At 46.9% G+C, this 15,179-nt stretch overlaps 1 protein-coding gene across 1 annotated transcript in view; it reads right to left on the reverse strand.

The window, feature by feature from the left end:
- Myrfl (myelin regulatory factor like) overlaps positions 1 to 15,179 on the reverse strand; it is an 80,099-nt gene extending 64,920 nt beyond the window's left edge. The window contains exons 1-5 of the mRNA XM_059245798.1: positions 15,164 to 15,179; positions 14,831 to 14,921; positions 10,121 to 10,188; positions 9,775 to 10,027; positions 8,967 to 9,058 (exon numbers count right to left, since the gene is read on the reverse strand). Coding sequence (XP_059101781.1) covers positions 8,967 to 9,058; positions 9,775 to 10,027; positions 10,121 to 10,188; positions 14,831 to 14,921; positions 15,164 to 15,179 — 520 coding nt within the window. The remainder of the gene's footprint in view (positions 1 to 8,966; positions 9,059 to 9,774; positions 10,028 to 10,120; positions 10,189 to 14,830; positions 14,922 to 15,163) is intronic.

The raw sequence follows: 15,179 nt of genomic DNA on the forward strand, positions 1-15,179 counted from the left end.
ATTTGCTTGTGTGTGTGTGTGTGTGTGTGTGTGTGTGTGTGTGTGTGTGTGTGTGTTTAAGGCAATTTAATGATTTGGGTTTTCAGCTTTACTAATTTCAGTCAACATCCTAATTTGTTACAGATCTTTGTAGCACCAAGAGTCTGTGGCTCTCAGTGATTTCAAAGATGCACAATGGAGAAAAATGTAGATTCTTCAAACTGGTGCTAGAAAAACTAGATATCTGCATGTAGAAGAACAAACTAGATCCTTATTTCTCACCCCAAATGGGTCAAGGATCTCATACTTTAAAATCACTAGAGGGAAAATGCAGTCACAGATAAGGACTTTCTCAACAGGACTCCAGTAGCTCAGAAGGAGACCAGCATCTAGTTAGATGGGACCTCATGGGGTTCAAAGGCTTCTGAACAGCAAAGGGAACAATCTGAGTGGAGAGATAGCTCACAGAATGGAAGAAAATCTTTGCTAGGTACACATCTGACAGGGAATTAATACCCAGAACATACATAGAACTCAAGAAACCAAGTGAGAAAACTAACCACTTAATTTAAAAATTGGGCTAAGAAACTGAACTGAGAATTTACAAAAGAAGAAATACAAATAACCAATAAATATGTTTTTTAACATTTATTTATTTTACTTTATGTGGATGAGTGTTATGCCTGAGTGTGTGTGTGAGTGTGTGAGTGTGTGTGTGTGTGTGTGTGTGTGTGTGTGTGTATGTGTGTTCCTTGTGCACATGGAGAGCAGAAGAGGGCATCAGACTCCCTGGAACTGGAGTTGCAGACAGTTGGGAGTCACCATGTGAGGCCAGCTCCTCTATAAGAGCAACATGTGCTCTTAACTGCTAAGCCATCTCCCCCAATAGATGTTTTTAAAAGTGCCAGCATCCTTAGCTATCAGGAAAACCGAGTTAAACCTACTCTGAGACTCTTCTCAAGAGAACAGATGTCAAGAGATCCTGGGAGGTTTGTAGAGAAGGGGAAACACTTATTCTCTGTTGATGAGAGAATACACTGGTACAGCTAGCATGTAAGTCAGCCCCGGAGTCATGAAAAACTAAAATGAGAATACAGTATGGTCAACTGAACCATCCCTAGGCATGTCCCCAAAGAGCTCTATATCCTACCACAGAGAGACTTGCACATCCGAGCTTATTTCTCCTCTGTATCACAATAGCAAGGAGGTAAAATCAGCCTTGGTGTTCATCAACTGGTATATGGATAATGAAAATGTGGCCCATAAATAGAATAGAATTCTATTCAGTAGTAAATAAAAATGAAAAATTGAAAGGAAGATGGATGAGACTAGAATATACTATATAAAGAGAGTTAACCCAGATTCAGAAAGATGAATGTCACAAGTTTGCTTTCATATGAAGATCCTATTTTCTAATTTTTATACATGCGTATTTGTGTGCGCCGCGGAGGGTGCAGAGGCAGTGAAGCTGGAAAAGGTCCTACGGGAGAGAGGAAATGAAGCTTGAGGGATGGTAGCAGGACTCATGCAAGATGACGCTGGTGTGAAATGGTGTAAGGGGGTGGGGCCGAAAGGTGAGTGAGAGGCCGAGAGCCAATCAAAACTAGGGATGTGTAAAAGGCTATAAAGAAACTGGGTCCTCAGCTTATTTTCAAAGGGGACTGGAGAGATGGCTCGGTGGTTAAGAGTGCATACTTCTGCAGAGAACCCAAGTTTGGTTCCCAGCACTCATGTCAGGCAGCACATAACCATCTGTAACTCCAGTTTCAGGGCATCTGACGCCCTCTTCTGGCCCCTGTGGGCACCTGCACTCATGGTCACATACACACACCTATATACAATTAAAAATTACATAAATAATATTATATAATATATTTATATTTATTTATATATTTTATACACGTATATAATAATTATACATATATTATATACACATGTGTATATACATATAATATGTATACATATAATATATGCACACATATTTATATATATATATATATATATATATATCTTGAACAGAGGTTAAATTATATGGACAGATACAGTTGACCCAAGAAGCCATGCATTATTAAATGCGAACCCCAGTGCTAGGGGTGGGCTACTTTCCCCTGGGCTGTTGGCCAAGGAGGCCCCCGAGATTGCCAAATCAATACATGCAATTGTAACTGCTACCGGTTACCCACCAAAAGTGGTTGGTAAGACCTGCTGCTAAAGGTACCACATTCTCTAGTCCCAGGACATAAAGGAATTAATCAGATCCAGACTGGAAACTTCCTCTCTGCTAGCTAGCCCACACAGCACTGGAAGATGCTATGCTAACTCCTGGGGAAGGATTGACCATCAACAGTCATGTTCAATTGTGGACCCTGAAAGCAACACCACCAACCAGCTGGGCAAGATGCACCCCTTGTACAATAGTGTCAAGTCTGTGATGGGAGTAAACAATCACTTTCTGCTTAGGTTTGAGGCCTATTCCACAGGAGGGAATTCACTTCTGACACTGTAAACCTGTCAAAAGTCCACAGCTAGGGAGGCCACAGGCCCTAAGAGGGAGTCTACCACAGTTACTTTGCTAAATGGACATGATCTGCCCATCCAATTGTCTTCTAAATAATCATGGTTATGCTCACTGGCGGTGGCGGCGGCGGCTGTCAGCTGTGGCTAGGGGAGCTTCTTTCTGCAGTGGTCAGTGGTGACCACAGAGATGCATACACTGTCACAGTGACAAGAATAAATAACTGCTGCCTGCTCAGCTGTAAATGAGATATCCATATCACCTCCTCCAAGGCTCAGAGGACACTACAGAAGAGAGGAAAGAAAGAACATCAGGCCAGAGGATGGGGTGGAATATTGTAGAACCCTGCGTTCTGGGTATGACATGGCCATTGCTCTCTTGAGCTCATAGCCACTGTGATTATCTGAACAAGACTGGGGCCATCAATCTCCTGTCATGGAGTGGGACGTAGCTCACAAAAACTCGTATGCAATTAGTGGTTGGTAGGAGAGGGTGAGACATTTTCTTCAGTGTTGTGCCTATTGGTAAGATGTCTGTATTTTATAAGAAACACTAGTGAAAAATCATTGGGTCATCAAGATAAACAAATAAATAAGGACAGAGAAATAAAAAGAGGACTGGTTGGTGAGAGCAAGGGGATCAGCAGGTTGTGGGACACCCTGCCTGACATCAGGAATGAGATAGCGGGCCTTGGTAAGATCAGGTGGGGCTGTCAGCAGTGCCATGGGGGCGGAACACTAGCATCTACAGAATGTGCCACCAGCCCATGGGGAATGTAAGAGAAAGGGTCTGTGTTTTCTTTTAACTCATCCGATTTTCATTTCCTTATCCTCCCATAAAACAGAGTGGCTTCAAGTTGCTTTGCACCCCAAATGTCACAGAAAATGTACTTTCTTGGGAGAGTGGCACCAGATGTCTCCTAACAAAGCGTGTGATTTGGGGTTGTTGTTAGACTTCTCATCTGAGGATACAAGCAGCGCAATGCTGGAACGCCTCACGTCCTCACTGTCCCAACTGCCTTCAGGCTCAAAAGCAGAGGCTGCCCTCGCTTCTCCTTCCATCCAAGCCTGTCCTGGGCTGTGTATCACACTTTCACTCCTAAAGGAGAAACATCCAGGAAAAAGGTGACAGTCTCCGAGCTTCAGTGGAACCACCGCATGCTTCCTCCTGTGTTACCGAAGTGATTCAGTGAGGCCCTGTCTGCTCAGTGTCTGCCACTGTGAGCATTTAAACAGAACTGCCTGTGGTATTGTTAATGTCTGCTATTCCTACGAAGCTTGGGAAATACTCCCGATCCTGAAGTGACTCTATCTGGTGTCTTGACTGGAGGCCAACTCATTGGCTTCTACTCACTCACATGTGGGAACAAGGTCAGTGGACCCAGGTGGACCCAAAGACCAACTCTGCTCCTTCCAGCCTTCATTGAAAGGGAATGCCAGCGGGAGTTCAGTGCCAACAACATGGGAGTTACCATTAAAGATAAAGGCATTTCCTGCCTTTCCCCATCAAAATGTAAAGGAGTCCCTGTGGCCATGCTGGGGTGGGTTAGTCCTAGCTTCCCAAGGTCGATGCTGGGATCCATTTTTTTTTTTAAAGACAGGGTTTCTTTCTGTAGCCCTGGCTGTTCTGGAACTCACTCTGTAGACCAGACTGTCCTCAAACTCAGTAATTCACCTGCCTCTGCCTCCTGAGTGCTGAGATTAAAGGCATGCACCACCACTACCCAGCAACTGAGATCCATTTTTTTTTCTTAATTTCTTTTCCTTGTCTTATTACTTTTTTTTTGTTTGTTTGTTTGTTTGTTTTTTTGAGACAGGGTTTTTCTGTGTAGTTTTGCGCCTTTCCTGGAACTCACTCTGCAGTCCAGGCTGGCCTCGAACTCACAGAGATCCGCCTGCCTCTGCCTTCTGAGTGCTGGAATTAAAGGCATGCACCACCACCACCAGTTGTCTTATTACTTCTAATAAGCAGCCCTTGGCACATTTTGCACCCTGAGGACTGCCCCAGAGCTGGCTTTTCACCAACTCCTAAAGTCATCTCCGAGGTGAGAAGCCCCTTTTTCGATAGAGGTCTTTGAAGTTTAGTTGACATTAGCACACTTTTTAAACTTCTTTATATGTACGTCTACTGTATAACCACCATCAGCTCAAGCAACAGGATTAGCCTTCTCGAAGATACACACATATCCCTTCTGATAACCGCCACTGTCTTGCACTCTGACAGCACAGAGAAATTTGTAGAGATGGGGTAGCAGGGATGGGGTGTTGCCCACTGGTAGAGTGCTTACATGAACAAGGTGCAGGTCCCATCCCCAGCACCAGCATCAGAAAGAAGGAAGTGGAGCAGGGAAAGAGGGAGGGGGGAAGGGAGGAGGGGAGAGGAGAGAGAGAACATAATATAGTAATATCGGTGTTGGCATCTTTTTTGTTTTGTTTTTTGTTTGTTTGTTTTTTGAGACAGGGTTTCTCTGTGTAGCTTTGGTGCCTGTCCTGGATCTCACTCTGTAGACCAGGCTGGCCTCGAACTCACAGAGATCCGCCTGCCTCTGCTTCTTGAGTGCTGGGATTAAAGGCGTGTTGGCATCTTTTACCCACCATTATGTTTATGTTCGACTCTTATTGATGCAAATGGCATCTTTTGTTTTCATTGCCATATCATACACTATTGTATAACTGGCCATTGACAACCATCTGAATTATGAGTGATGGAATGATGGACATTCTGAGTCGCCTGTCTTTCGGTGGGTGGGTGTTTACATTTCTGTTAGGTCTATGCCTGGGTGTTGTATCTGTGGCTAATAGAGTATGTTTGAGGATGTGCCACCAAATGCTTCTGATCTGGTTGTGAGACAAGGATCCTAAATCTCAGGAACAAGTGTTGACACCAGGGTTCAAAGTCCTGAAATAACGTTCTTAGTGTCACAGCTGTTACGAGGAAAACATGCATGTAAACTTCCTTCTTCCCTTCACGTTATCTGAGCATCTCTGGAGAACATATAAGACATTGAGGGCAGCAGCGAATCCAAATTCCACTAGAGAGAGCTGGTGGCTTGTGTCTAATGCCTTTTGAAATACCCTGTAGACCTCACTCTGAAAGACTCTCAGGTGAGCGAATCAGAAGTCACAATACTTGTTTGATAATTAAGGGAGGCCATGCTGGGAGAATCCCCAGCTGCTGAAGAGCTAAAACAGGTCAGTCTCTGCCCTGTATGGCATGTTCAGCCACTGTACCTCCCACTGTGATCCTGCCTTTAAGGCTGAAAACCCTGTCATGTTTGGGGTTCAAAATACGGGAGAGTCAGGGCTGGAGGGAAGGTTCAGTGATTTAAGAGAGAGGACCTGAGCTTGGTTCCCAGCACACACAAGGTGGCTTAAAACATCCATAACTCCAGTTTCAGGGCAACCAACACCCTCTTCTAACCTCCACAGGCACCAGACATTACATACATAGGTGCAGGCCAAATGCTTCATACATATAATAGTATATATGTGAAGCAAAGGAACCCTCCCTTATTCAGGCAGGTAGGGTCAAGAGTCAAAGAACTGGAACCAATACACCTGTAGTGTGCTCGCACGCTCTCTCTCTCTCTCTCTCTCTCTCTCCCTCCCTCCCTCCCTCCCTCTCTCCCTCCCTCTCTCTCTTTCCCTCTCTCTGTCTCTGTCCCTTCCCCTCTCTCTCCTTCTCTCTCTGTAATACTCTACCTCTGTTCCCACCAACCCAGCCGTTCTACATTTCAAGCTCCACAAACAGTGCCATGGAGGCCTTGCCCAGTGTGTACTGCTGGGAGAAGGTCACCAGCTATGATGGAGAGTCTTCACTGTAGATCTGACAAGATTCGGAATCACCATGGAAACACACCTGGGGAGGTGTGTCTATAGGAACATTTCTCAAAACACCCAACTGAACAGGGAAGACCCACCCTGTATGTGGTGGCAGGATCCTGTGGGCTGTGTTCCATGACTGAATAAAAAGGAAAGAAGAAATGGGGAGAAGGGGAGAATACTGGTTGAGGAGCAGTATTCATGTTGACTGCTTCCTGACCGTGGATACGATATGACCACAAGCCTTGGGCATGTGCTGTCATGACTTCCCCACAATGATGGCGGATACCCTCAAACTGTGAGCCAAAATAAACTGCCTTTGACTTTCATGACACTGCCTTTGTCCGGCATTCTGAAACAACACGAGAATAGAACTGATACGTTAGCAAAGCCTTGTTGGTTGATGTAGACTATCTTTCCTCATTAAAAAATAAAAATAAAATCTGCAATCCAGTCCTACCCTCGATGACAAGACCAGTGTAGGCTTCTCCTTCCTGCCAAGTGGTGTAAGGGTCTGTGGTCTCTGCGACCCCAAATCAAACAGCACAAAATGTATACCAAAACGGCATAGCTAAGTCATTTATGTTTCTTTTTCTTTTCTTTTCTTTCTTTTGTGTCCTGGAAATTGCTTATTTTTCATTCTCAAACAGTCATCTGGAACCAATTACCTCTAGCCAGCTTTTCAGTGACCTTTAAAGGGGACTTAAGGGATCCAGGAGTTCCTACCTGCTGGGACATTTCAGCTGCTCTTCAGAGCTTCCTTTGAAGAAGGTGAAAAAAAAAATCAATGTCCATTCTAAGACAGTGGCAGAAAACCATCACAGGATGAAGCTTTAACTCTGGAATGGCCAAGACTAATTGAGCAGCAACCTGGCCCTTTGAGGAAGAAACTCTTGGAAGACCTGACTGGCTTGCTAGGCATCACCTAGGCAGCTGGGATGTCCTCAGAACAGTGGACAGATCAGTGTATATGTTCTAGCTGTGAGCTAAATGGCCAGGATCCCTGAAGAAACTAGGGTGACCTTGCACAGAAAGGGAGAGAGAGGGTTCTACATCCAAAAGCAGGGCTTTAACAAGCATTCTGTGCATCAATGGTTGGGGAGAAAGGTCTCACTGCTAGTGCTCCCGGATCAATAAGAGGCAGGAAGAGGTTCAAGGCTCAGCTCACACAGGGTGCCCAGTGCAATTCTAGCATTAGCGCTCTCAGAGATGACCACCACACGTGGGACTTGACTGCGAAGGTGATGTCATTATCCACAGAAGCAAACAACAAAGCCACGTACACACGTGCCCACGCCACAGCTGAAGCCAGTTGTCTCTGGAAGGGTCCTCTCCCACCACGGGGTTATTTAAGTCAAAGACAGCAACCCCAGCTTGCAGGAAGCAAGAGGTACCTCTTTTTGGAGCATGGATCATGAGAGTTTGGGGACAAGAATAGGAGGGGGGGTGCCTAGAGGAGATCCTGGGCTTCTCACCAAACTGACTCCTGGAGACAGAATATGGATTTATACACTGAATTTGGGGCACTGTTCACGCTGCATGCATTTGAATGTTTACAGTAGCAAGTAGAATAGGCCTGGAGTATTATCCCTTTTCCCAAAAATTCTAACCGTTCCCCTTCAGATCTCAAAAGACCAAGCTATTCCCAACTCCATCACTTTAAGCTCAAAACAGATGTGCTACTTGTTATATAAGGTAAATAACTAGGAGGCTGACCACTTTCGGCATTGGGTGGTTTTGTTTGTTTGTTTGTTTGTTTGTTTTCTCAAGTTTATGTGTGTGGTGTGCAGTGTGTATACATATCCACATGTGTGCAGATACATGTGTTGTATGTGTACATGTGGAGGCCTGAGGTTGGTCTGGGGAGTCTTCCCCCATTGCTCCCCACCTCCCTCGCTGAAGTAGGGTCTCTCAGGGGAACCCAGAGCTTGACCATATGGATGTCCTGTCTGGCCAGCTTGCTGCTGGGATCAACTGTCTTCACATTTGGAGCACTGGAGTTGCAGGCTGGCTGCCACAGCCGTCTGGCATTTCTGTGCGTTCTGGGGATCCGAACTCAGGTCCTCAAGCATGCAGTGTGAAGCCCAGTCGCTCTAACTACTGGGCCATCTCCCCGGCCTGACATCGGATGTTGCTAATGAAATACTTCTGCAATAACTTTACAAACTCTCAAGCTCTCTGAGGAAGCATCCAATTTGATACGAGCGATGGGGACGCTCAACTTGCCCCCACCCCACCCCACCGCTCAGATCCCAGCTCAGACTCACTGAGCCGAGCCTGCATTTTACAAAGATCCCGAGTCAACTGTAATAAAGTTACAGAGGGTCTCGAGGAAACGAGCAGCAGCTCTGGATGTACCCACTCGCCCAGGCTTGGAGCCTGCGTCCTGAGACACGTTCCTCCTGAACTACAAAGGCTAGCGTTTTACCTACGCGAGGGAGGGACAACAGCAACTGTCCCTGGGGGGCGCTTGTGTGGCTGACCTACACGAAAGCTACATCAAGAGGGTGGAAGACAATCCCGGAGCCCGCTGTGGCTCCTCTATGGGAGGGGACATGGCTATGCGGGCTGCAGAGAGGCAGGTCAAAAGCCTCGACACCACAGCCAAGGCTTTCACATCTTGGCTTTGACACACAGCCCCGCTTGCTCACTTGGACTGAAGTGGTGGGCCCACACGCGGCCATCCCCGGAGTCCTCTCGGATCTGCGCATGCTTTCTCTTCTTTGTCGGAGGCAACGAGGCTCTAAAGAAACCGAAAAGTTGATTAGCACCTTGGCTCGTTGCACGAAAACAAACTGAATTTCCCAGATCTTTGCTCTCTGGTTTCCTTAGTCTAATCCCAATTCTTTCAGATTTTTTTTTTTTTGGGGGGGGGATGGTGGTGGTGGTGGTGGCTACTGTTCTGAAATTGAGTCTTTCTATGTCCAACCGATCTAAGATCCACCTGCCTGAAAGGTAAACTGGCCGTAGTTTCAAAGCAGCGGGAAAGATCCAGACTGAGCATTCAGGTGAGTACATGTTACATCTGAGAATTCTCTTCTCGTGGGACTTTGACACAGTCACCAGCGGCCCTGGCTTTTCAGAGAAGGGAGGAAGAGAGGCCAGAAAAAGAGGAGCAAAGAGAAGAAGACTTGATTGACAGTTATGGGAGAACTAACTCATTCTCAAACTGCCCTGAGCCCCTCGGCGGGAGGGAGGCGGCGTAAGAAAGTAGTACTTCGTCTCGCCACCTGGAGCTGTTCTAGCATTCCTGACATTTTGACTTTTTGTCGGACGAGGACCTTGAGTGGAGGGGATTTCTAATGAAAACTGTCTAAGCAGAGAACATCAGGGCCTCATCGTGGTCCTGTGTGCGACTCCACACTGCCACCTGCTGGACAGGCTGCCGCGGTCCCTCCTGGGCACTCCAGCTGTGGACGCTGAGGTGGTGGGCTCAGCATTAAGTATCTTATCCTTTACCCAGGAACGTGGTACAGAGGCTGCTGACGGTAAGGGCAACTCATGCCCAGATGGGAAGGCCCGGTTTGGTGGCGGGGGGTGGCGAGGGGTCTGGAGTCCAGGTAGCCGTTGTGAAAGCTGCTGTGGGTTTGGCTGGACACGCTCTGCGGTGGGTGCTCAGGCGGCACCCCGGGTGTGGTGGTGGTGGTGATGGACTGCAGGAAGGTGGCGGGCATCCTGCCCGCTGCAGGCCTCGGGGTCCCGCAGCATGCGCCTGCGGGGAAGACAGGAGCGACAGGTACCTCTCAGTCACACCACCCGATCTGGAGTCAACCGTGCAGAGGTGCTATGTGGACGGACGACTCACCTTTGACCTGTGGAGGAGAACGTGGGTCCGATGCAGAATAGGGCGGGGTGTCAGGGAGCTGCCGTTGCCTGGGGATTAGAAATACTGCTTTTTTGTTTTTGCTCTGTTTTCATCCTGTTTTAGTCTCCAACGGGAGCAGCCCTCTGTGTACAGCATCATCAGGGAAGAAAGAAAGCTGAGTTCCTCCAACTCCTCCAGTGTGAGTGGCTGGTCTTTGAGTCCCAGCTCTTCACCTCGCCAGGCCTCCGCCCCGCCCCCTACAAAATGTCAATCATGACCACACAATCTTCACAGTTTTGGGAGAATTGGGGAAGCGTCCACCAAGCCTGTACTGTAATGCTCCGAAATTTAGTGTTCAAAAGAGCGCAAGATGCTGTCACGGAAGCGAGCAGAGGTCTTCCGTCCATGTAAGTGTGGGGCATCCCAAGCTCTTGGAAGGAACTCAAGGGTTCCACAAAAGGAATATGTAAAGAAAAAAAAAAAGATTCCGGTAAAATGCAAAGACGAGAAGAGTTTGTTTTCATCGTTCACTGTTTGGGGGTGTGGGGGAGACAGAATGGAGAAGCAGTGGGGTTGGGATACAATGACACGTATATGTGAAAATGACATGATTGATGGCTGTTACTTTGTATGCAAATTTTAAAAAGTAATTTTTAAATATAGAAGTTTTTTTTAAAAAAGAAACTTTTTACCCTCAGATTGGTTCTTTTAAAATTTATTCTCCCCCTATTAATAAGGAAGAGTGAATATTTATCTTTATCAAGGTAAAGGAATCCACAGGCATAAAAACCAAAAGGTTTAGAGTACCTGGACTTAGCCCACCACAGACTGCATTTCAGTAACACGGTGGCGGATGAGATTGGATGGCGGGACTGAATTAACAGAGACTGTCGGGGTATGGAAGAGGGGGTATCAGGGCACAACAAGGAAAAATCCCATCAAACAAAGCTCAAAACACAGCTCGGGACACTAGCGTCACCTGAAGCTTCAAACCCAGAAGTGTGGAGCTGGACATAGAATCAGATGGGGGAATAAGGAACGACTGGACCCTGAGGTCAGTCCCCACTCCCCACTCCACAGTTGGAGGAGGTTGTTCTCTGAGGAAACGGAGCCAGGGAGACTGTGGTACAGGGTGACCAGGCACACTCAAGACAGCAGGGATAAACACGAAAGGGTTCACTGCAAACTAAATATTGAGGCTGCGGACACGTCTCGGTGTGGAGAGCTCGCTTAGCATGTGGTGGGCACTGGGTTCTATCCCCAGCCCTCCAAAGGAAAGGAAATGTGAACGCTAAACTGTAAGACCCTTTCCCGGTCCTGCTTTGCACACATCTCAGCAGGTTTAAGACAAGTAAGGAACTGGAATATTTCTGAAGGAACATTGAACGTGCTTGTGGATAAGGAGGGGGCACAATCTTATAATAATTTGTGATGCAGAAAAATTTTATGTGTATGTACGTATGAGTGCATGTATGTGTGCATGTGTGTGTGTGTATGTATGTATGTATGAATGTATGTATGTTTGTATGTATGTATGAGTGTGTGTATATATCTATGCATGAGCGTGTGTGTGTGTGTGTGTGTGTGTGTGTGTGTGTGTGTGTGTGTGTAGGCCAGAAGAAGGTGTCAGATTCCTGGGAGCTAGAGTTACAGGTAGCTGTGAACTGCCAGATGTACATGCTAGGACAGGAACTCGCGCCCTCAGATGGCCACTGAGCCATCTCTCTCCTGTGCCCTCCCCCATTTTAGTCATGTTAATTGGAAATCAATGGCCATCCCTAGCTGATCACTCTGCAGTGAAGCCCACCTTTGAACATGACCGCTTGCATGCAGGACTCGTACAGAATAATGAAACAGCGCATACGGCCAGAAAGCCTGTGACATTAAAACCAGAGCAGCCACTGGTTCAGAACCGCAGGACAGTCACCAACAGCTTTCCACCAGATCAGGACTGCGGCAGAGTCGCCAACAGCTTTCCCACCTCTGAGTGGTACACTCCTGTCTAACCCGGTCCTCCAGCTGGTGGGAGCTTTAAGCTCTGGGAGGGCATAACTACCTAGGGATGCTGGGAAGTAGACAAGAGCACGGGATTCTGGAGAGCCAGAGACTTAGAGGATGGTAATGGCTGGCACTGACTGTCTATTTACAGCTCTTAGCTGACCAAAGTGGAACCACAGAGCAACTAAAACTCCAATACAAATTCAGTCTTTCGGGCCTGAGGAACCAGAAGAGACTGTGGAACAAACACGCATGTTAAAAATTTAATGGAGAATCTTGGGAAAGAGAGAAGATACCCCAGAGTCAGTGCATAACTGGCCACATCTCCTGCTGGTCACTGTGCTGTTGTGTGGTGTGGTGGGGAACTGAAATGTGAACCAATCCTCGAGAAAATATCTACTACAGCTGCTGTCTGAGCAGAATAAATGCCGGTCAAAACAAAAGTTATTCACTGTTCAGAGAAGTGGATGGGACGGGACGGGCGGTGGCGGCGCACACCTTTAATCCCAGCACTCAGGAGGCAGAGGCAGGCGGATCTCTGTGAGTTCGAGGCCAGCCTGGTCTACAAAGTGAGTTCCAGGACAGGCACCAAAACTATACAGGGAAACCCTGTCGAGAGAGAGAGAGAGAGAGAGAGAGAGAGAGAGAGAGAGAGAGAGAGAGAGAGAAGTGGACGAGCCCCTGCATCCAGCGACTGCAATGTGAGTTGGTGGTTTTCAACCAATTTTAAGTTTTCTGTGTCTTCCTCACAGTTTGCTGCCCTCCAAATTCAGCATGGCCACGCCTTTATCTTACTTCATAATAAGTCAGCCCAGGCTCAGTGCATTGCACTTGTTTAAAGAAATGTTGTGGTTCTTTTCAGGAAATTTAAACAAAGAACTCATAAGCACTATGTTCAAAACTAGACAAATGGTCAAAAAACAAAGGCGTTGATGATGCACACATTTGTTTGGAGTTAATCTGTGCTGTAAGTCTCTCCCTCCTCATGATCACGGGGTCAAGGACCCTGGCTGCACACAGTAGGCTCTTTGGGGCCTTTGTGCTCTGATTTTGTCTCTTATGTCAAAAGAATTTCCAGAAACCAGAGAGTGATGGACACATGGGTCACTCTCTAAGTGGTTAATATGGTCTCTAGCTTCTGGAGCAGGTGACTGTGGAAACAAACATCAAGAGATTCTTAGCAGCTGGCAAAAAAAAAAAAAAAAAATGTACCGATTTGCCTTATAATCTCTTTCCTCTTGGACACACACTCTGCTTTTGTCTTTTGGAGGATTAATGGACAGATGCACTCTTCTGGAGGTTGGGGGCTACACAAAGCATGAGGAGACCAGAGAGACTTTACCTTCCAGTAGCTGAGATCACATGTTCGTGTGCTGTTCGTGTGCTGCCCCCAAAGCAGCCACTATTGCTCTCAGGCAAGTCTGATGGAGTCCTAGACTTACTGACTGCGCACTGAGCTAATGACACCGTGAGAAACCATGCAGGACCCACACGCATCACAGCACGATCTTCACGTGACTATCCTGGTAAGACTATAAACAAGTCAGTAGCCCAGTTCCCGGTTTTCCGCACTGACTCCCCTGCCTCCACACACACATCAGCGGTACATCTCTAAAGCCCCACAGTGAGCATAGCTCAGCACAGCACCTGCTCCAGATCTGGAACTCCATAAATATGAAAGATTTAAAAAAAAAACATGAATATGCTGTGTATGTAAATTCATGTATCAAGAGAGGGCTGTTATCACCACCAGTCTGAAATAGTAACCTTCCCCCATCCCTCACTTCCTGCTTATCTTACTTTCTCTAACGTGCCTTCATCTCACTAAAGGACTCCAGACACCTGCCATTGTCTCTCTGTTCCCACTGGAGAGGCCTGACAGTCACTTATGGCGTGCCAAGAGTGAGGAAAAAGAAACGGCTTACCCCCAGAGCCAGCAACAAGGAAATGCACTGTCCGTAGAGAATTTCAAATCCACACTGAAGCCTATAAAGAGTCAGTCTGCTTTTTATGACTTTCCAAATGCATCACCAGTCCTGGAGGGGGACAAAACTGGGTACCCTGCCAGGACAAACTGCTCTTTGCCCTGGGTAACCTCTCGATGAAGAATCCATCGGCTTCATTCATGGTCGTATCTCATACCCCAACCATAAAGTAGCTGTTACAGATGATGTTTCCTGTAATCTTAACGTGCACGATTTATCTCCCCCATGAGGACCTCCATGTTAAAGATGTATCTCAACAGTATGAGTGCACTGCTCCAGAGTCCCTCCGAGGTAAATACTTGCCCAAGCACAATTAGAGCTTGTAACTACTCCCCCGGAATTAAGATTTTTAAACAATGTCTCTGAAGACATATCAGTGGCTAAGATATCCCAAGAAAGCCATCTCATGACAGGACAGCAAGAAACACACAAGAAGGATGCCACAATTCCCCTCTAGCCCGTTTGCAAGCTGCAAGGCTCTGGCTCGCTTGCCCTCCACCCCACCCCATCTTCTGCTGCTCTAGACACAGAGGCCCTAGTTGGAGACTCTTGTCTGGGGCTGGCACAGGGCTAAATCTTGCATCCATTGTCTCATCCAGTGCCTACAGTCCCAGATGCAGAAGTGCCACTGTCCAGAAAGAAACCAAGATTGATGGTGATGTACAGTGCACTCGAGGTTAACATCTGGCGAGTAGTCCAAGTGGAGAGCGGTACCACCATTACTTACAAGGCTCCTAAATCGAAGTCATTGCCCAAGAATTCTTCAAGCAGACTCGTATCCAGGGCTGGGTTCACCAGAGTACCACTGGCTCCCTGAGCTGCAAAGGAAAATTGAAAATCTTAAAAACCATGACCATTTCAGGATGACTGCTAAAACCTTGACAGGCAGATACCCAAACTTACAAGGCAAAAAACACAATGTATTTGTTGGGAATGTAGTCTTTTTTCCATTTAAATAGTTCCTTTGGAAATCTCTTCAGATCACTCTTTCCAGCAAGACTTCCTGGTTGTCTGAGGCTGGGGTATAGTGCTCTCTTTTATAAGCCCCTGTAACACTGACCGCTTGCTTTTTGCAT

Source organism: Peromyscus eremicus, chromosome 18 (assembly GCF_949786415.1).
Source record: "Peromyscus eremicus chromosome 18, PerEre_H2_v1, whole genome shotgun sequence".
Classification (NCBI taxonomy): Eukaryota; Metazoa; Chordata; class Mammalia; order Rodentia; family Cricetidae; genus Peromyscus; species Peromyscus eremicus.